Raw genomic sequence first — 22,589 nt, 5'->3', positions numbered from 1 at the left:
TTGTGGTCGCTGCTCTATCCCCCACCCCTGACCTCATCGTCTGTCTTTCAGTCCTCAAGTACTGTGCTACTCTTCGTTCCTGTGGGCATAAGTGTGCTGCTAGGACTCATACCCAGAAAGCAACCAGCCAGTAGTAGTCAGGCTTCAGACTGAGATGTGGGACATCTCAGATGTGGACACTGAGGACAGGGGATAAAGGACACCACTGAGCCCTGGGCCTTCAAGCTGTGGGGATGGAAACCCAGAGTCCATATTTATGTAATAAACGGGCTCTCAAGTTGCTTCAAAGATGGGGCTCCATGGGGTTTCAAGCTTGTATTATTCATATGGGCAGTATCTATAGATCAAGTATGTATCAGTGAAGGTCATACAAAGGTCAATGGGTTATTCCCCTGTTTAAAGATGCCCTTGAAAAAAGATTTAAAGATTGAGTATAATTAAGTTTAATCTGGACCTAAATATAAATCCACAGCTGCTGCCATGGCACTTTCCCTCTGCCCCCGGAATCTGATGAATGTGAGTATTCTGGTCACATGACTCCAAAGCAAAACTCTGGGTTTCCCTCCCTGTAGTTTGCTCTTCCCTTGTGGCTTTGACCAGGGAGAATTTTTTTTTCATGCTAGGGGTTGCAGGGTCACCCTTATAGGCGGGGCCTCTGTGGGCAGCCACAGGCTGGTTCCTGCAAACTTCAGGGGGTGCTCTGGGCAGGGGTTAAGGTAGGAATGGTATTCCCTGGAGGGAGACGTCTACTGCTTCTGGAACCTTGTTCTGAAATCCCACTGTCCTCATGTCAACTGGGAAAGTCATTACAAGTAATTTAATCAGTCAGGGAACTGGGTCTGACCGACATTTTAGATGTTAGAAGGGAGCCAAGATTATGCCTCTAATAATGCTCTCATTCCTGTTCCAGTAGCTTCCGCAGGGCTGTGACCAGTGTGCCAGGAGCGAGAACACCGGCAGCGTGGCTTAGAGTCTGCACTGGGTGCTGGCATATTTATCACTTACCTCTCAACAGTGAGTGGGGCAGGTGCTATCCCCCTCTAAAGACAGCGATGGAAGCTTCCAGCAACCAGACAAGTGTGTCATCCGGCCAGGGAGGCAAGTCTGACTGCATGACCGTGTTTGCACTCTGGACACTGCATGCATGTGCACATGGGTGCTGCCCCACACTGCCATGGCATGTCTGGGTTGTGGAAGAAGAAACTGAAAACCATCTTGTCTAATACATTATATATTGAAAAATTGCTTAAAATATATCCGGTTATCTCTAATCTCACAAAGCCCAAAGAATCAGTTCTAACAGGCAGGCAGTTGTTGGCACTAAAGCTGAGTTTGAAATGTATGTCGTCTTCATTGACAGCCCGTTCAGCTTCTGTTCCCACACTGTGGGTTCAGGAGTATCTGGCCTCATTAGAAGCTCTACTAAGAGAAAAACCCATGGGTATGTCGGTGGTGAGGGGCCAGTGGTGATTTAAGAATCTGGTAATGGTATTCTGCATAAATAGAACAGGATCACTTGATGCTAACAGCAGGAGTTAAGAAGCAGAGCAAGGCTGTGGAAGTGTTTTCTGAACGGCAATAGTATCTTCCCTTCAGGCTTGGCGATGTGTTGGGTACCAAAGCTTTGGGCGGTTAATCTTCACAATTCTATATGGCAGAAATGGTGGCTACAACCCAACATATGAGAAAACAGAGGTCAGAGGTTAGTTAATTTGCTTATTAAGTGACATGACTTGAAGGTATGACTGCCTAACTGACACCCAGGACTCTCCCTATGGCCACTCTGGTTCTGTGGACTAGAAAACAAAGTGCCTCTAAGCTTTTTACCCTGTGCTGGCTTTCACTGAAAATGATTTAAAACCATGAAAACACACCTGGACATTTTAGTTTGGATGGTATGAGAGGCACATTACTAGTGTTCACACATGGTCAGTACAATCCACTTTTACAGATGGGGCTCATCAATGGTCAGCACCACCCACTTCTGCAGATGGGGTTCACCAATGGTCAGCACCACTCACTTCAGCAGATGGGATTCGCCAATGGTCAGTACCATCCGCTTCTATAGATGGGGTTCACCAATGGTCAGCACCACCCATTTCTACAGATGGCGTTCACCAATGGTCAATACCACCCACTTCTGCAGATGGGGTTCACTAATGGTCAGCACCACCCACTTCTGCAGATGGGGTTCCCCAATGGTCAGCACCATCCGCTTCAGCAGATGGGGTTCCCCAATGGTCAGCACCACCCCTTCTGCAGATGGGGATTATACTTCTTCACCTCCTGGAAGTTAGGCAGCCATGTGACTCGTGAGTGTGGATAAAAGAAACATGTCACATCTAGGCATTTAACTGCAGAAGCTCAACTCTCTAGGGCTCTCTTTTTATTGAAATCTTGGAATCCTGTGTGGCTATGGTGGGGCCTCAGGGACAAGCTGAAGTACAGTTAGGGGAGCCTCCCAAGAGACCAGCTTGAATCTGTATGGGTCCTGCAGGAGTGGAAACTAACTTCTGTCAAGGCGGAGTTAGATGATGTGTTCTGTATATGTGTGTGCACAAGTGTATGCATGCATGTGGACGGAGGCCAGGGCCAACCTCAGGGGTTCCACCTTGTTTTTTTGAGGCAGGGTCTCTTACCAGGACCCAAGGCTTTCTGGGTAGGAAAGGTGAATGGCCAGGGAGTCCCAGAGGTCTACCTGTCTCTGCATTCCCAGTGCTAGGAATTCTGGGGATTGAACTCAGGTCCTCATGCGTATATGGCAGAGCACTTCCTGGTATCACCCCAGTGCTGAGATTACACCACAACTCAGTCTGTGCTGGCTGAATCAGGAAAGGAGCTCCTGACACAGGCCTCTCTAGGGCCCGCCACATGGATTTGCCTGAAAGAAGGCTAAAGAAGCGCTCAGGGCTGGATGAGGGGAAACAGATGCCCTGCTAATGAGCTCCCCAAGCTGCAAACTCTCCACCACCTGAACCACAGCGTTCCCACAGTCAGGGGACTCGGCCCCTCACTCAGTCCAGGTTTATGTCACCAATTCCTGGGGAATCAGAACATTTCTTCATCTTTTCAATGAATAAGTATAAGGAAGGGCCGTTACACACACACACACACACACACACACACACACACACACACACACACACACACACGTTTGAATGGGAAGATTGCTGTCTGGTGTCTATTTGGTAATATTGATTAATCAGCATTGGCCTGGCCCAGAGAGCAGGCGCTGACAGGCTGTTGATGCAAGGATCCAGAGATGGGGTGTCTAGACAGCGTTACTTCAATGTTCAGGGGCGTTAGGGGGGCTGACGTGACACTTGTGACATTTCTGTAATTAGTATTCTTTATGTAAAGGGCAGAGCAGTATCTTTGCTTTCTCCTAAACCATTCCGCATCACGTCCATGAAGTCCAAAATGTGCAGTCAAGGCAACTGATTCAGGAATAAAAAGTGAACACGTAACTTTCTGAAACATACGATCCCTTCAGTGCTGATTAAAACGGTTGGGTCTTAGGCTGTGATTCAACAATAGGACACAATCCAAAAGTGTTCCTTTTCTCGTCATGTGAGATGAACTGAGCAGCAGGGCCACTCTCTCAAGCCAAGGCCCACTTTATGACAAAGACCCAGCCTAGCGAGAACATTGATAACCTGTATTTTGATTTCACGTAACAGGTTCAAAGGCAGTTAGTTCCAGAAGGCTGTCCCCAAACCAGGCTTCATTTCTCCTAACTGCGATCTTAGAGGGGCTTCATGCCCTTTACCAAACTAGGGGCAGCTCCGCATCACCTCTGCCAGCCAGTTCTTCCTGCGGTCTGACCATCATGGCTTTCCTGTTAAGTCCACTTTATAAGAGTAATGGATCAATTCTCTCCCTTTCTTTCCTTCTCTCCTCCCTTGCCCCTCCTTACCTCTCTTTTCTCTCCCCCTACTCTAGAAGCAGCTGCACCCCCATTTCATGATGTCTTTAAAAACACGTGTACAATGTGTGGCTTGCATGTATGTACAGTACCATGTGGGAGCTGGGAACTGAACCTGGGTCCCTGCAGCAAGCGCCACCCTTCCTGTCCCCTTCATAATGTCTTAATGACTCAGATGGGCTATTCCAAGACAACAAAGGCAGTTCCAAAATGTATCACAGAAAATGTTGTATATTTTTATTTTTAAATGCAGGAGTTAATTTTTTTCTAAGATTTATTTATTTTATGTATATGCGTGTTCTATCTGTATGTATGCTTTTAAGTCAGAAGAGGGCATCAGATCCCAACTATAGATGGCTGTGAACCATCACATGGGTGCTGGGAAATTGAACCCAGGACCTCTGGAAGAGCAGCCTGTGCTCTTAACCACTGAGCTATCTCTCCAGCCCACAGGAGTTACTTTTTAAAATGGTATAGGAGTGAACATAAATATAAGCCAACCAGAACGGACTAGTACAGGTTCACGTTCTAATGAAAGTTATCAATTTCTTGACCACCACACCACCAGGCAAGAACCAGTACTCCAAACAACAAAAATACCTTTAATGCAGTCACTCGGAAACTGAAAAGGTAAAGTCACCCCGCAGCTGGATGCCACACAACAGGAGACCACAAAGGAGACCTCCAACTTTCAGAACCCCCAGTTCACCCCACATCGGCATATACTGCATCTTTGTCTTTGGTATCTTTAGAAGGATGGCTTAAAACTTGATATCTTTCTGAATTTTCCAAAGCGTATCTGCACTCTTTACCATCTGGGCCTCCTCTGCAGAGCTCAACTTTACTTTTATAATATCTGAGATGCCGTTTTCCCCCATGATACAAGGCACACTGAGAAACACCTCTTCTTTGATTCCGTATAAACCTTTAACATTGGTGGAAACTGGATGCGTTTTCCTGAGGTTCCTCAGAATGCTTTCTGCAATATCAGCTACAGACAGGCCAATGGCCCAGGAAGTATAGCCTTTCATTTTGATAATTTTATAGGCACTGGCAATCACATCTTTGTGGACATTTCCCCACTGCTCGGGGTCTTTGCTAGTTCCTAGCTCTGAATTCAGCTCTTTCAGAGGCACACCGGCGATGTTCACTCCACTCCACACGGGGACACTTGAGTCTCCATGCTCTCCAAGGACCCACCCGTGGCAGCTTTCAGAGTGGATGCCAAGCCTCTCCCCAAGCATGAAACGGAAGCGAGCAGTGTCAAGGTTACAACCACTTCCAATAATACGGTTTTTGGGAAACCCGCTCAGTTTCCAGGTTACGTATGTTAAGATATCCACTGGATTGGAAACAATAATCAGTTTGCAGTGGGGGCTATGCTTGACAATATTGGCAATCATCACCTTAAAGATGGACACGTTTCGCTGGACTAAATTCAGGCGCGTTTCGTCTTTGGCCTGGCGTGCACCTGCTGTGACAATAACTACCTCAGAGTTGGCAGTGACATGGAAATCTTTGCTGCAGACAATCTTTGGCATTCTCATGAAGACACTGCCATGCTGGAGATCCATCGTCTCGCCCTTCATTTTTGCTTCATCACTGTCAACAAGGGCAAGCTCATCGGCCAGGCCTTTTGCTATAATGCTGATGGCACAGGCCATTCCGACTGATCCAGTTCCTATAATGGAGACCTTGTTGTGGAGAACGGGCTCTTCGGAGCTGATGTGCTTGATAAGTTTACCCTTCACGGTCGACATGGTAGACGTGGGAGTGGCGTTCCACCAGGCCCGGTTGAGGGGGGCACCCAGCACCCGACTGGGCCACAGAGTTATGCCCTGGTCCCTGAAATCCACTCTGGCTGCACCCACTCTTTTGCTGGCTCGCAGGATGCCCGCAGCCCAGGCCATGGCGGCTCACTCGGGTGGAGGAAGTGAACCGGGTGAGGAAGACAGTTGAGGCCCAACGGTCGGTCGCCACGCAGGACAGGCGCAGCCCCTCCTCCCACTGCGGCTGCGCGTGGGTTCAGCGCAGGCTGGGTCTTCCGGCTCCAGCAACTGCAAGTCTGCACCGAGGCTTAAAAAGGGCTTTCACCCCAGCAAGGAAATACTGGAGTTAGTTCTACAACCCATATTCTTTAATGTTGATGTATAACACCCAACCCAGACCCCTGGAATTAATTGTTTTCTGATCTTAGTGCGTATATCAAAATGGTTCTGGCAACAACCTTGAGCCACAACAAAGGTGGCTGTGCTGTCTACCAAGAGACAGCATGGCGGGATAAACAGGCTCCTTGTTCAGCGTATCCAGCTGGAGGACCTCTTGTTTAGGGATTACATACATGGTTAGCCTGTATCCTAACCATGGTGCACTCCTGGACACGGCGGCAAGAGGGAGGGGCAGGAGTGTTAGCAGTAGAAGCCGGACCGCAAGAGCATGCTCCTTCATTCTCCTGCCAAAGGAGAGCCCGTGATTGAGGACAAATGAAAAAGCACAAAAAAGAACTCGGTGGTGAAGAGCACACAATGCTCCTGCAGAGGACCCAGGTTGGGGTCTCCATACCCACACCAGGTGGCTTAACTGCCTTAAACTCCAGTTGCAGGGACACCTGCCTCTGTGGGCACCTAGTCCACTTGGCGAATATAAACTCACTCAGGCACACACACACTCACATAAACAGATTTTAAAAAAAAAAAAAACAAGCAACAAAAACCAAAACCAAAATCTTTCCCAAGCCCTGCAGTTTCTTCAGGAGAAAGATGGCCCTGTAGCCCTCCACTAAAATGAAGGTGTCTTTGAAATGACCTTAGAACGGCAGATTAACTTTTAGCCAATGTATAAATTAGATTATTGACTAAAGTAGTGAAATGCAATTACTTTGCAAACCTGGCATTGGTATATCTCTTCTGTGTTTTTCTGGACAGTCTTGTGAACTAATTTCCAATCTCCGAGGAGATGCAAACATTACATTTTATGACAAACCTAATAAACTACAAATGCCCAGTAAATACAATGGCATTTTCTTGCCACCAATCAATTCTGACCATGTGGTGAACGCTCAGAGCACTTCCTCTTGGGATACAGCAATATGCTCCCCCAGAATGAGGGTCCCTTTCATCATCGGCACTTTTTTAATTTTAGGACACTGAGCCCTGGCAAAATTAATATTTTATAGTCAGTCTCAAAGAGTGCCTCTCTGGATGCAGTGCAGGAAAGCAGGTGCCCGGCGGAGGAGCTGGGAAGTGGGAGTCAGTGGAGCTCCTCAGTCTGTGACTTGCTGATGGTGTTTCCATGTTTCCAAGCCAAGAGGGCTTCCTAGAGGAAGCAGAGCCACTGGGACACAACAGTCTAAGACAGACAGATGGATTCTCTGCACACTGGCAATCAGATTTATGGCAGCAAGCTGTCAAATTAAAAACTGGAATTTAAAAAACAGCCATCTTTATTAAATGGTGGCCACCATTTTAGGAGGCCCCTTTAAAATGGTCCATAAACTATCACTGATAGCTGTAATTTCTTTCAGCCCACTTTTGACTGGAAATATTTAGCCTGACAACTGTTTCCACCTTCTTTCTGTAATGATTCCTTTGACCAGTCAAGTTGTTTTCCAGGATGAGTGCTCTTGAGTTTGAGATTCAAGGACATAAAGGCTCTTAGCTGGACAGCGTCTATCGACAGTTATTTTCTTTCCAGAAATTGAGCCTCTTCAGAAATACAATCTTGATGGCAGCCGGCGCTTCAGTCTTTCCCCTCAGTCACAACTAAATCAACTGTGAGAGGGAAAAACGACAACATTCCAAAATAAAGAATCCCCCAAAGCAGTTTTTTATTTATGTAAGTCTTAAGAAGGCAAGCATAAAGACAGGCAGATGTTCATCACCTTCTGAGAAGACGGAGGGATACTCAAGGGTGTGCAAAGTCAAACACAGCCAGACAACTCCCAATGGCTTTCTATCCTATGTGAATCATTATTCCTTTCAACTGAAGACCCAATTCAAATTAGCTATTAAAAATGAAGCTGGGCAGTGGTGAATGCTTGTAATCCCAGCACTCGGGAGGCAGAGGCAGGCGGATCTCTCTGAGTTTGAGGCCAGCCTGGTCTACAGAGTGAGTTCCAGGACAGGCTCCAAAGCTACACAGAGAAAACCTGTCCTGAAAAAAAAAAACAAAAAAGTAATGTAATATTACAGTTGAGGCAGGATGTTTTTTGTTACATCACTTAAGAGAGAGGAAGCTGGAACTCAGGACCACCAGCAAGTATCTAGAGCAGTAGTTCTAACCTTCCCAATGCTGACCCTTTAATACAGTTCTTCATGTTGTGGTGACCCCCCAACCATAAAATGATTTCTTTTTTTTTTTTTTTTTGGTTTTTCAAGACAGGGTTTCTCTGTGTAGCTTTGCGCCTTTCCTGGAACTCACTTGGTAGCCCAGGCTGGCCTTGAACTCACAGAGATCCGCCTGGCTCTGCCTCCCGAGTGCTGGGATTAAAGGCGTGTGCCACCACCGCCCGGCCATAAAATGATTTCATTGCTACTTTATAATTATAATTTTGCTACTATTATGTATCCTAATGTAAATATCTGATATGCAGGTTATGATACATGTGACCCCAAAGGGGTCGTGACCCATGGGTTGAGAACCACTCATCTGGACTGATGACAACTGCCCCAAGTCATTGGATATTCACTCCACCTGGACTCCCTACCACTGCTAGCCTTGCAGCTTTCTCTTCTTTCTCTTTCTTAGGAGTCCAGTCCATGCCATCCGATTGCAGATCTCCGTCAACCCTCTAGGCAAAACTAGTCCCCACTGTGCTCTGTAGCCCATTATGGGATCTGTTACAAACAGTTAAGTGTAAAACAGTCCAGATGTGCCAGAGAGCGGTCACCCCATTTATCAGCACTCGTGTCCTCTAGAACATATCTGGGCACAGGGACAGGGACCCAGTAGGTGCTTATGGAGGAGAAGGGCCAATAAGTAACCCCAGACCTGAGTTAGGATAGCTGGAGGGCTGAGGTGAGTGGCAGAGAAGGCCAGGCCTTCCTGGTGCTGGAATTCTCAGGGCAGAGGTGGGTAGGTGAGGCCCCTTAGGTCCTGTCTGGAAGGCTAATGAAGAAATTCCAAAGAAAGCTATGGGTTGGCTAAGGGATGTCGTAACTATTTTCTCAGCTAGGCCTTTCTCAAGCTTTCGCCACACTAACTCAAGGCAGCAGCAGCAGCACCCACAGTGCTGGAAGTGCGGCGGACCAGAGTGTGGTGGCGGAGAGGGTTTTAATCCTTCAGAACCCTAACATCTGGGAACGCGACAATAACCAGCAGAGGAGATCCTCGATAAGGAACAAAGGGATGCTCAAACGGCAGGGCCAGCACCACAGCTAACCTGGAGGTGGCTGCACGGCCACTCCGGCAAGGAGGTGCTCCCTGTAGGACACAAGCAAGGAGGGTGCTCCCTGTAGAACACAAGCTAGGAGAGTGCTCCCTGTAGAACACAAGCAAGGAGGGTGCTCCCTGTAGAACACAAGCTAGGAGGGTGCTCCCTGTAGAACACAAGCAAGGAGGGTGCTCCCTGTAGATAAGCTAGGAGAGTGCTCCCTGTAGAACACAAGCAAGGAGGGTGCTCCCTGTAGATAAGCTAGGAGAGTGCTCCCTGTAGAACACAAGCTAGGAGAGTGCTCCCTGTAGAACACAAGCAAGGAGGGTGCTCCCTGTAGAACACAAGCAAGGAGGTGCTCCCTGTAGAACACAAGCTAGGAGAGTGCTCCCTGTAGAACACAAGCAAGGAGGGTGCTCCCTGTAGAACACAAGCAAGGAGGTGCTCCCTGTAGAACACAAGCTAGGAGAGTGCTCCCTGTAGGACACAAGCAAGGAGGTGCTCCCTGTAGGACACAAGCTAGGAGAGTGCTCCCTGTAGGACACAAGCAAGGAGGTGCTCCCTGTAGGACACAAGCTAGGAGAGTGCTCCCTGTAGGACACAAGCAAGGAGGTGCTCCCTGTAGGACACAAGGGAAGTTTGTGATTTGAAAACCTAACATGAAAACTAGTTTTTAAAGTTGCTTTCCAAGTAGAACACAGGTATAGGTAGAAGATCCACCCAAAAAGCACTCAGAGGACTCTGTTTAAGGATTAAATCCTGAACAATGAACCGGCCACTCTTCTGATAAATTCTCCAAATCACATATTTGTATTATCATATTCATAACTGCCGAGTCAGTGTGAAAGAATGATTCAGATTAACCGCTAAAAGGAACGGGCTTTATTATTACTAGTGTCTGATTTGTATACTATTGTATATTCCTGTGTACGGGGTCATGGAAACGTTCCTGAGGACAAGGGTGGAGAGGGACAAGGTAAGAAGGCCGCGCTACTGCACCGAAGACGCACTGAAGAGCAGCAGGTGGGGGCGGGCAGGCGGGCGGGCGACCGCGGTGGGACTGGATGTGGTCAGGGAGTGAGTGGGGCTCCATCAAGTAGACCTTGTAACAGGAAGCCATAAAAAGGTTAAAACGAAGCATCATCCATCCGACTTACATTTTAAAAATATCTCTGGCTGCCACGTGGGAAAAACAATCTCGGGGAAATGAAGGTGAGGCTGGGAGACTAGACAGGAAACTCCATGTGCAAGCCAAAGATGAGCGCAGGCTACGAGGCGTGGTGGGGCGCGGCCGTGGGGCGCGGCCGAGGCGTGGTAGGGCTCGGCCGTGGGGCGCGGCCGTGGGGCTGTCGAGCAGGACGGCTCTTGGGTTAGAAGAGCCATCCCCCTGGGCTTTAGACTTGCACTGGGGATGAGATGAGGAAGGCGTCTCCTTGATGGGGAAGATCAGGGAAGAACACGAGAGAATCAAGGGTCCTGGCTGGTGTGTGTTGTCACCAAACACATTATGAGACAAGAGGGTGAAGATGGTCAGCATGCATCTTGGAGGCAAGTCTGAAGGGCTGGAGTTATGTGTCTGGAAATCACTCGATGGAGAGATTGATTTAAATGCCAGAGTCTAAATGGGAGAGCTAAGCAAGTAAGGGGAGACAGCTCGGAAGATCTGGGTGAGAAGCCGTCGGTCACTCTGACAGCAGAGACAAGCCAGAGGGCTGTTCCTCGGAAAAGAAGCTCAGTTGTGTCACAGGTGTGGGGGACTGGAGACAGTAATCACAGGCAACTTTCTGGAGAAACAGTTCTATTGGAGATGCAGACAAGTGAGCTTCCATCCTGAGGAGAGTAAGGACTATCAGAAGAGGGGATTTCAGAGGTGGAGCATTTCTGTATGCTACAGCAGAAAGAGGACCAGCGAAGGCCAGGGACCCTGGTGATAGTCTTTGGGCAGATGACCTGGTGGCATCGGTCACTTACTGCCCAAACAGCTGGGTCAGGTCTTCAGCAGCAACAGGGCTAGTTCGTCCCTGGTAATGTGGTCCAGACACAGGCAGAAAGCTCAAGCATCCTGTAGCACAAGGCTGCAGCAGGGAAAGAGAGCAGAAGCCATTGTGACTCTCCTATGGGAAGACGTAGCCCACAGGAAATGGCTGTGCAGTGGAGGACAGGTAAGATTTGGGGAACGGTAAAACATGGTGAGATGTAATTATGAAAGGCAATCTGGCTTTCCTTCCGGGCAGCTCTGTGGATGCTGCCATTCAGAGGGAGTGTGACTGACATGTAGGGTGCAGGTTGGGAATGAATGACAGGTCAGTGGGGAGGAAGCACACATGGTTCCTACAGTGTATCTGAGTCCAGTGGGTCCCTGAGCCTGAAGCACAGGGTGGGAGTAAGGTCACCCAGTGCCAGAACCTGAAGAAGAAAAGATGAAGGCCGAGGACAGGGCTGTAAGCACCACTGTGTATTGAGTACAGCTGTACCATGCAGACACGAACAGAACTGCCAGTAAGAGCCAAGCTAGAACCAAGAGAAGGAGGAGGAAACAATAAAAGCCAGAACCTTTTAACAGTGCAAACAATAAGTGACATCAACCATCAAGAGAAGGTTGTCAGTGCAGCCCAAGTCACAGAATGAAAAACTACACAGCACATGAAAAATTAGCTCAGGCTGGCCTTAAAACTAGAGACTCACGTTCTGGGATTATAGCAATGTGTAATGTCACCAAGCTTAGCATACAAACAGCTAAATAAGAAATGGCCCGGTCAGTCAAGTGTGTGCTGCACAAACATGAGGAGCTCAGTTTGGTCCTAGCACCCAGGTAAAAAGCTGGTGCGGTAGGGTGCACCTCAAGTCCCAGGCCTGGGGACGGTATCGGTGGTCTTCCGGCCAGTCTAGCCAAATTAGTAAACTTCCGGCCGAATGAGAGACCCTGATTCAAAAAACAAGAAAAGATGGAGAGTGATTGAAGATTTCTAACACTGACCTTTGGACACACACACACACACACACACACACACACACACACACACACACGAGTTTTTTTGTTTTTTTTTAAGTATTCTGAAAATCTTTTAGTTAGGAAAATTCAATCTGAGAGACTACTTCATTTTCTACTTCAGGACAGGACCTGGAGAACTGCAAGATTCCAGACACAGCCATCTCTAGGAGAATCTCCACTGTCAGACACATCTATCAGATGGGCAAATGTTACAGAGAAAGAGAAGCCACCAGGGGCCAGGGAGCTAGGAAACATATGCATCCTTACCTTCTCAAATGAGAAATACACCCAATTAGCTCAGTGATCAGGACAGAGGAAACACAGAACCCCAAACAAGTGAGGTCAAGGATCCCCTCCGTCCTGTGTGATACATGTAGGAGGAATGCTGAGGTGCCTAAGCCGGTGGGTGTCAGGCCTCTGAACACCAAGGCTCTCACAGCACCACTTATCTCTCCCATTAATTGTGCACATTCCCACTGTATAAAATGCTCTGAGGCCCAACTTTACTTATAAAAAGAAAATGGTGGTTTTTTTTTTTTAGAAGTATTTTGGAAATGTGCCCAAAGAGCAGATTCCTCCCTACGCTTAAAAAGTCCAAGTCATTATCTCCCACTTTAAACTGAGCAAGACCATGTGATCCAGACCCTCTGTCACCAAATTGCTCTTCCGCATTTACATCAAATGCCTCCTCCAGTTGGAGTTAGGCTATTAGAGCTGCTGCAGTGGAGTAGGAAATAGGGTGACAGAGATGTTCCTGTCACCTCAGACTTGAACTAACTGATGCACGGTGCTACTTCCAATTCATTTTTAAATGATTCCGGGGAAATAGTCCTCCATCTGCAAGGCTGACAGAAGGAACGGCTGCCAGGTCGGGCCGACTCTTCGGCAGTTCCAGCAAATACTGTTAAGAGGCGGAAGTGAGGCAGAGTGGCAATCAGAACCAGAAACCGGCTCTTCTTCTGGGGCAGAGCACTAGATTAGGCCACTCCAAAATGGCTGCCATTAAACAATTTGCCAGGAAGTTCAGACTTGCTTTTAACCTTTCACTGAACCAGTGAGAAATACCCAGCACTTAGAAGCCTATTTCCCTTCTGAGACACCTTTGGAGTTAAAACTGGTGAGCCTTTCCACAGTTCCACTTAAATACGGGCCAGCTGTTTCATTTGAGATGAGTACATGGAATAAGAGTAGAGATAAATGGACTCGTAAGGGACACCGGGGAGACAGACACATGCATGTCTAATCACCGGGGAGACAGACACATGCATGTCTAATCACTGGGGAGACAGACACATGCATGTCTAATCACTGGGGAGACAGACACATGCATGTTCTAATCACTGGGGAGATACATGCATGTTCTAATCACTGGGGAGATACATGCATGTTCTAACCACTGGGGAGACAGACACATGCATGTTCTAACCACTGGGGAGACAGACACATGCATGTTCTAATCACTGGAGAGATACATGCATGTTCTAATCACTGGGGAGATACATGCATGTTCTGATCACTGGGGAGACACATGCATGTTCTAACCACTGGGGAGACAGACACATGCATGTTCTAATCACTGGGGAGACAGACACATGCATGTTCTGATCACTGGGGAGACACATGCATGTTCTAACAAAGAGACACTGGTGACTACTGATGAAAATTAAATTAGCAAAGAGGACGAAGAAGAACTCCACTGTAGTTGGTAAAGGCCCTCATACTAGCATAAGGCTTACAAGTAAGCCTAATATTGCTAACATAAAAATTATGTCTCAAAAATCAGTAAATAAAGATAAATCAATTAAGAGATAGAGTAGCAGTTACAAAAAAGAACTGGAGAAAATAATTTTGGTGGTTTTGTTTGGAGGCAGTCTTGCTCTACAGCCCGTGCTGCCTGAACGTTTGCAGTCCAGGACAGAAAACAGCTCAAAGGTGCTTCATTCTCACATGGAGCTTTTTGGTTTTGAAGAGGAGGCCGGGCTCTTGGGAGAGAAGCAAGCACCATCAGAGGAGAAGCAGGACAGGACCTGAGAACTGGGCAAGGTTCCAGACACAGCTGTCTCCAGGAGAACCTCCACTGCCAGAGACACCCAGTCTAACATCTATCAGATGGGCAAATGTTACAGAGAAAGAGAACCCACCAGTGGTCAGGGAGCTAGGAAGCATCTACATCCTCACCTTCTCAACCTTTCCACACAGCTCCTTAGCAGCACACATCAAAAACATTGAAAAAATCATCCCTTGCTTCAACGCTAACATCTTCAGTCTTTACAACAATTTTCTTCATCAGGAAAAGTGCACTAAGATGTATGCTTAGCAGGTTCATTACAATGCTTAGTAGTGAGATGCTAGTCCCTGTGCGGGGCTGATTGAGTAGACTACAGTATGGAATGGAGTACCACGGAGTCATTAAAAGTGATGAAGATTTATGTACTCTGCTGTGTGAAGAGGGCCCTGTGACTGTTCTGTGAAAAATGATCCAGAGGATAGAGTAGCACATCTGAGTTGGAGCACTTTTTTCCCCCAGATGCTATGGACATGTCCTCTGACAGAGAGGGCAGGTCTGAAAGGAGCCCCACTCTACCAGTGATTACAACTCGGGGTGGGGGGGCAGGGGTGTGGTTAAAAAAACATGAACTATCTTTTAAAAGATATAGGTTCTATACATTTTAAACACATACATATTCATCCATAATTTAGATTCTGGATGTTCCCCAGAGGTCCACATGTTCAAAACTTGGCTCCAGAGTGGTGCTATTAGATGGTGGGAACTTTGGGAAGAGGGCCTTGTTGGGGAGACCCAGGAGATATGCTGGAAAGGGGCATTTGGGATGTGGACTGCCCAGTCTTCCTCTCTGTTCCTTGATTGGTGGTGTGAGCAGTTCTAGTCTACCTCGCATGCCTGCCTCTGCTCTCCATCACTCTACCAGGAGCAGAAAGCAATGGGGCTGCTCAGGCACAGGCTGGGACTTGCAAATCCATGGACTGAATGAATATTTCCCAAAGGAAATGAATGCCTCAGGTACTTTGTTACAGTAACAGGTAGCTGACTGATTAAATATGTAAAGACAAATCCCTCCTTACCCAACAGTTTAAAAAAAAAGGTAATAAAGTTATATCTCCATTTATTCATTAATTTAAAATAAAATCCGAAATAATTTAATTTGCCTCAGCAGAGAACATTTTCATTCCTGGTTTTTTATTACAATTGATGTTTTAGCTCCTATAAAGGCAACAGCTGTAAACTATAAATTCTACCCCACCAGGCATCATGAACACAATCCACACAAGCCATGAGAGAAGCCAGTTTCTCAGAAGAGCAGAAACATCGAGCCCAAGACCTCTGGCCTGGGTGGAGCATCTCCATTAGCCTTTCAGCATGACGGAAGATACGATATAGAAGAGTCTACATAGTCTCACATTCGGTAATGCCGACAAATGGTGACTGCCAGGCCTCTGAGATGACAGCGCCCAGCACAGGGCCACAGGCAGAGCACATGCCCAGCCGCTTCCATAAAGTTACAACTGCAATAACCAAGAAATAGTGGGCCAGCTAACACGTCACCTTCTAAGGAAAAACAAGGACAGTGTAGTCTAGTTATGAGTAAGCTAACCCTCTCCAGAAATCCTCTGACCACCAATTAATACCTACTAAATCATAAAAGGAGACGAATGACAAAGTTAACAAGTCAATGCATGAGGAACATGCCAATAAGTAAATGGAAGTCTGCTTTCTTCCACAAACAGGAAACTACCGCTTAATATTGCATTGTCTCAACTATTTGCTAAGCCACCTGCCCCGCTAACAATCGACTCACACCACCCCAGTGTGCTCAGCGGCTGGATGGCCACGTGCACAGCTGGTTTAGCCAGGTGGCCAGGAACCTACAGGAAAGGTATTTGCGTTTCCTCCTCCCCATGGTAAAACTACTGAGATGAAATATTGCTTCATTAATACTCAAATGATCAATGAATTCACATAGAGCAATCAAGCTGTACTTGCTGACTCAGTACCAAACAGGACATGGGTGCTGAACTTGGAGTGGTTTCCAAGGGCCTCACCTTTAACCTTGGGCAAGGTCAGTGCTTTGGACAGCTAATGCAAAAGCTGTTGTTTTGGGGAATCTCTGATTAAATTCTGCACCACTATATGAGATATAAATGTATTTTTACACCGGAGGTACTATATGAGTTCCCTGTGTAATGAAATTTCATAATAACTATGGGTAAATAAAGTAAAGCAAAGGTATTTTAGGACACGGGAGTTTTAATTAGAGCAATTTAAACATGTCGTCTCTCAGGCCAGCAGAGGGAGCTGTGAGTTAAAACAGGAAATGCAAGAGCTTCAGGCAAAGCTGCCCACAATCGGCCGCCAGATGGCGGGCAAGAGGAACTGGGTCCACAGCAGAGAGCACAATTCAAGGGCACTAGTGGCAATTCCATGGCAGTGCAGTTGGTTGTGATTTACCAGCTTTTAACTAGAATGACCACCTCACCTACATACTGCGTGCAGAGGCCTGGGTTATTCTGCTCATCATCTACTGAGATTGTCATCTTAAGTGGTAGAAAAATGGCTTCCCCAAATGGGGCTAGACACAAATATCCAAGCTCACCACCAGTCTCAGGCCAGCCTCCTGCCTTCACTCAAAACTGTCATGCAGGGAACCTCTCACTGTTTTCTAGGAGCCTGGCCCAGGGTTGTGCCCTTTGCTAGGGCAGTCCTGTGCAGCCAGCTCAGGGTAGCCCCACAAATGAGTTCTGGAGGAATAACAGAGATTAACGGACACTCTGGCCCTGTAAAACAGGCCCTTGTACAGACAGAGGGTTCAGTCTTCGGAGAGGAACTCTGACGAGCCGATGGAACAGATGAGCCCAGGGCCAGTGGGAGAGAGGCCGCTGGCAGTCTCTTTCCCTTAGGACATTAAGACGCAGTGTCAGAGTCCACGTGTTTGCACATTCAGTGATGCTAACTAGAAAACATTTTTTCTCCCTCAATATTCCTTAGGCAATAATCCTCTTATTGGCATCATAAAACAAAGTTGGTCATGTTCTACAAACGAAAATAGCACAGTCTAGCCCATAAAGCCAAATCCTCAGGAGTATAATAACCTACTTTTTGTTGGTCTATGAAAATTTAGATTGATTTCTTATGATGACTCTTATTTTTTCTTTTATTGAAAATACTTTTTCTCCTTATGTAATATATCCTGATTATGGTTTCCTCTCCCTCTACTCCTCCCAGTTCCTCCCTACCTCCCCTCCTATGAGCATCTACTCCCTTTCTGTCTCTCACTAGAAAACAGACAGGCTAAGGGATAGTAATAAAATAAACGGATAAAACAAAAGCTATCGCCACACTGAAGTTGGACAAAACAAATAGAGGGAAAAGAGCCTAAGGGGAGGCACAAGAAACAGACCCACTCATTTGCACATTCAGGAATCGCATAAAAACACTAAACTGGAAGTCATAATACACATGCAAAGTACTAGTAGGGTAAAGGAGATAAGAAAAAATACACATAAATAAAAATAAAGAATATTCAAAAAATGGAAAAGCCCTGACCTGACACAGAGACAAGGAACCTCCAAAGATGCCATGGAGTTCCTTCTCTGTTGGCCATCTACTGCTGGGCATGCAGCCTACCCTTAAGAGTAGTGTGTTTCCCAGTGACTCCCTTGGAGGAAACTAAATTTTCATTTGCAAGTAGTTGTCAACTGGAGATTGCTTCTGGGTCAGGGATGGGGCATGTGTCCACTTCTCCTTTCAGCTCTAGGGCCCCGTGCAGGTCCTGTGCATGCTGCCTCAGTCTCTGCCAATCATGTTGATTCAGGGGGCCTTGTTCTCCTGGTGTCCCCCGTCCTTCTGGCTTTTACACTCTTTCCACCTCCTCTTCCACGGGGATCCCTGAGTCCTGAGGGGAGGGATTTGATGGAGACATCCCATTTAGGGCTGAGTGTTCCAAGGTCTCTCTCTCTGTGTAATGTCTGGCTGTGGGTCTCTGTATTTGTTCCCATCTGCTGCAGGAGGAAGCTTCTCTGATCTATGAGTCTGGCAGAACGTCATTTTATTGCTTTTTGCTTGTTTGTTTTAGATCTTTAGAACTACGGTACTTGGTTTTAGTCTGGGTCCCTGGCCTCTCTAACAGCAGGTTCTTGGTCACCCAGTGTCAGGTGTGGGTTTCATCTCATGGAGTGGGCCTTATGTCAAGTCAGACACTGGCTGGTGACTATTCCCACAGGCTCTGTGTCACCACTGCTCTAGCACATCTTGTGAGCAGATCAGCAACGTAGATCAGATTTGTGGCTAGGCTGGTGTTTACGTTTCTCCTTTGGAAGAGTGCAGAGCACTTTCCTGTACCAAAGATGCTAGCACGTAGGGAGGGGGAAAGGCTCTATGTGGGCACTAGCTCAGCTTCTCCGTGTTCAATGACTGTGTAGATGTCTTCAGCAGTGGGGCCCTGCCTGTGATACCTCTTCCGATCACAGACACTTGAACTCCCTACCTCAACTGTCCCCCGCTGATGCCTACAGCACTATGCACCGGGGACACCAGCTGTCAGCACCGTGTGGCCAATGCAAAGCATCAATGGCTGTCACTTCCACAGGAGCACAAGTGTCCCCAAACAGACCCCATGCTGGTCAGGGAGGTCTCCTGAGCTCCTAGGCAGCTGTGCTTTGTTTTTGGTACAAAGTAATAAAAATAAAATCGTACATATAGATCGTTTGCATTTGGGTGGTGTGAGTGTAGACATCCTGTGCAGTTTCTTTAATACTGACACCACAGTAATATTTCTAAGAATATTAGAAAATTATTTACCCAGTCTGTTATTTGTTCATATATTTCTGTCAACATTCTCCTGCACATTTTTCAGACAGCCACTCTCTTGTTATACTAGTCCAGTTGGAATCAAGGCTTTTAATTCTATCCATATATGGTGAGTCTCAAATTCGTATCTCCCTCGAACCTCATCTTGACTTCCAAACCCGACACACTCTCCGTGTGCAGTGGTTTGGATGAGAGCAGCTCCCGTAGGCACATAGATTTCAATGCTTAGTCAGCAGGGAGTGGAACTCTTCGACAGGATTAGAGGGATTAGGCAGTGTGGCCTTGTTGGAGGAAGTGTGTCACTGGGGTGGGTTTTGAGGTTTCAAGAGCCCATGCCAGCTCCCCCTCCCCTGCCCCGCCCACAGATCAAGATGCAGCTCTCAGCAACTGCTCTAGCACCTGCCTGCATGTGGCCATGCTCCTCACCATGATGATACTGGACTAAGCCTCTGAAACTGTAAGCGAGCCCCCAGTGAAATGCTTTCCTTCATAAGGGTTGCCTTGGTCATGGTGTCTCTTCACAGCAACACAACACTGACTAAGACATCACGCCTACCTGACAGACAGCTCAAGTTCACAAGTCCCATGCTGAGCCCGACTCTACCGACAGCTATTCCCCTCACATTGCCCCTTCCATTTTCCAGGTGCTTAAGCCAATGCTTGCAGAAACCCCTGGGCTTCCCATCCCGTCACACTGCCCCTTCCATTTTCCAGGTGCTCAATCCAATGCTTGCAGAAACCCCTGGGCTTCCCATCCCGTCACACTGCCCCTTCCATTTTCCAGGTGCTCAAGCCAATGCTTGCAGAAACCCCTGGGCTTCCCATCCGGTCACGCACACCCTCTGCCGACTTAAGATTATGAGAAAGCTCTTTTCATCCATGTCACCGATGGCACCTACTGCAAACCACTGTCTACTCCCATCTGCCTGCACAGACTGGTCCAGAGCTTCTCGTTGATTATTTAAGAGAAAGGGAAGAAACCAGTCATTCCTAGTATGTAAGTGTTAGTTCTGGGTGTCGATTTTACACACACACACACACACACACACTTAGAACTTTTCTCTGAAACGTGTATAACATGTTAATAATTTAAAAGTATATGTAAGTATATGGATGTCAAACAATATAGACAGTAGTTCCAATGACTTTATTAAACAGGTAACCCCAATTTATACAGAATGAACATGAGCTCTAAATCAGTGATTAATTATATTTGAAAAACTTAAGTTACTAGCAACAAGAAGTTGCCTCCATCTTGGTAAGAATTTTGTCATATTCTGTGTCATTACTACAGAAGACAGAGACCAAATGATATGCAAATCTGAAAACCAGGAAGTTTAGACAACACAAACAACAGCCAAGTGCCAATCACAAGGCTAGTTACTTACGCTGTGAACTCCTAAAGCTTTCCAGACTGCAAAGCTGATCACGCCGACCCCACACCAGGCATAAAGAGAACCCCAGCCTAGGGCTCGCAGAGCAAGGGAAGATCCACTCTCTGGTAAGGCAGCTGTGGCCATAGTGCCCTGGAATGAACACAGAAAGCTTGGGTAAAACACTCAGTAAATATTCTGGAGGTGTTTGAAGATCACATACTCTCTGTGTAAGCAACCTGACCTTGGAGGACAGCCCAGCCCAAGGTCACATGGCACCTTTGCTACCTCTATAAGCATGTAAGCTCTCTGACTGATGAATATTTGAATATGTAGGGCACTGTGGTCATTATCCTTCCAGAGCAACCTAGAACATTCCATCAAGATTCATTGGCCTTTTCATGAAAACAGCATTAGAGTAATTAGCTAATTTGATGAGGGATAATGGATTTACAACACTGTCTTCCGCCTGGAAAGATTACTTCAATTTACTAAAACTCTTCCCATTTTTAGAGTAGACTTCTGTATATGGCCTAGCGTACTTCCTCGTGCAGGCTTTCCAATGCACATGTGCTATGTCATGGCCGGTCCGCCTGTCCAGACTGGTGGACTCTACGCGCTTGCTGACCGACACTTGGTAGATACCGCAGACCGAAGCGGATTGGATTGTTGAGTCTTTCTTTAGTCCTTTTCCACACTGTGGCAGTTTCTGCAGACTCCACTGCACCGTGACTTTTAACTGGTCCCGATCCCCATTCAGAAGCAAGAGCATCAACCAACAGTACTCTGTTAGGATCAGTTTTCCTTTGCTTTGGTATCAGCTCTTTTTTTTTTTTTTTTTTTTTTTTTTTTTTTTTTTTTTTTTTTTTTTAAAGAAACAGATCAAATAACCATTTCCCCCTGGAAAAAACAGAAATTTTACACACACACACACACACACACACACACACACACACACACACACACTTCAAGGTATACATAAACCCACATTTGTTTTACTAAATCAAATACAAAGATAAACATAGAAAATAACTCAAGATTCCACAGCAGCATTCACAACAGAATCTCAATCCACCTCCGATTTTTAAGAACAGTTATGTGTTTATGTAATATCAGTCACCTAGCCTGTGAGGTGAAAACATTAATTATTGTCTCCATACTTCCAAAAATGAAATTTAGTAGAAGCTTGATGTTGAAGCTTGATCTATCACACGTTTTTTCCTTCTGGGAGAAAATATCAAATGCTATTCACACTCTCTGTTCAAAATGTTCTAGATAATGTCGGCTGACTTCTTGCAGAAAAGATTTAACTCACCAAAAAAAATAATGTTTTATAAGAACATTAAGTATAGCCATGCACACAATCAGTGTGTCTTGTGTGCAGGCATATGTACATGTGTGTGCATTGTGTTCTGGCATGAGTGCATGTATGTATACATACACGTTTTAAAAGCTACATTTCCCTTCATTGCTGTATTTTTTTTTAATTAAAATTAAGGCTTCTGTATTTGGAAGTTGAACTGAACAAATTACAATGTAGTTATTACACTCAGTATTTCCAAAATACAACAGACAGCTTATTTTCTAAATGAAAAATCTGTGTTTATAATACCTCTATACTTGAGACCATGGATATTCCTCCTGGCATTTACCAGAACTCCCCAAGAAAGTGGATTATAAGAACTGACCCACCATTCACATATGTAGGAAGCACCATTAGCAAACTGTCATTTGTCAAAGGGCAACTGTGTAAGGTTCACATTTTTAGCTTATTTCAGTGTACTCCAGGGATTTGTTTTATGTTTTATGTTCACATGGGTTTGTAAGGAATATTCAACATGGGGTAGACGGCCCCATCCATGCAGTGGTGCAGCACAAGCTTGAGGCTCTAAGTTTGGATCTCTGGCATCACATAAACAGCCAGGTACAGATGTGGGCCTGTGAGAATCCCAGCACCGGGAAGGTAGAGACAGGATGATCCCTGGAGTTGCTGGCCGCCAGTATCCAAATCCGTGAGCTCCAGAATCAGGGAAAGAGCATGTCTCAAAAAAAAAAAAATAAGGTAGAGAGAGACTGAGGAAGACATCCAGTGTCTGCTTCTG

At 46.4% G+C, this 22,589-nt stretch overlaps 2 protein-coding genes across 2 annotated transcripts in view; both read right to left on the bottom strand.

Moving 5' to 3' along the window:
- Positions 1-22,589, bottom strand: part of Tmem242 (transmembrane protein 242) — a 29,996-nt gene that overhangs the window by 2,429 nt on the left and 4,978 nt on the right. Inside the window, exon 3 of the mRNA XM_052750904.1 lies at positions 20,503-20,640. Within this exon, the coding sequence (XP_052606864.1) occupies positions 20,503-20,640 (138 nt within the window). The remainder of the gene's footprint in view (positions 1-20,502; positions 20,641-22,589) is intronic.
- On the bottom strand, positions 4,508-20,614 carry LOC128118351 (L-lactate dehydrogenase A-like 6A). Its single transcript, XM_052750903.1, has 2 exons — positions 20,503-20,614; positions 4,508-18,200 (listed from the first exon to the last, which is right to left on the bottom strand). Exon 2 carries the CDS (start codon positions 5,833-5,835, stop codon positions 4,687-4,689), a length of 1,149 nt encoding a protein of 382 aa, XP_052606863.1. The 5' UTR covers positions 5,836-18,200; positions 20,503-20,614; the 3' UTR covers positions 4,508-4,686.

This window comes from Peromyscus californicus, unplaced genomic scaffold (assembly GCF_007827085.1).
Source record: "Peromyscus californicus insignis strain IS unplaced genomic scaffold, ASM782708v3 Scaffold_22__1_contigs__length_63687245, whole genome shotgun sequence".
NCBI classification, from domain to species: Eukaryota; Metazoa; Chordata; class Mammalia; order Rodentia; family Cricetidae; genus Peromyscus; species Peromyscus californicus.
This window is presented reverse-complemented; position numbering and strand designations above follow the sequence as displayed.

What these genes read in the sequence shown, in the direction of transcription:
- LOC128118351 (XM_052750903.1), bottom strand. Translation starts at nt 5,835, where the DNA reads ATGGCCTGGGCTGCGGGCATCCTGCGAGCCAGCAAAAGAGTGGGTGCA.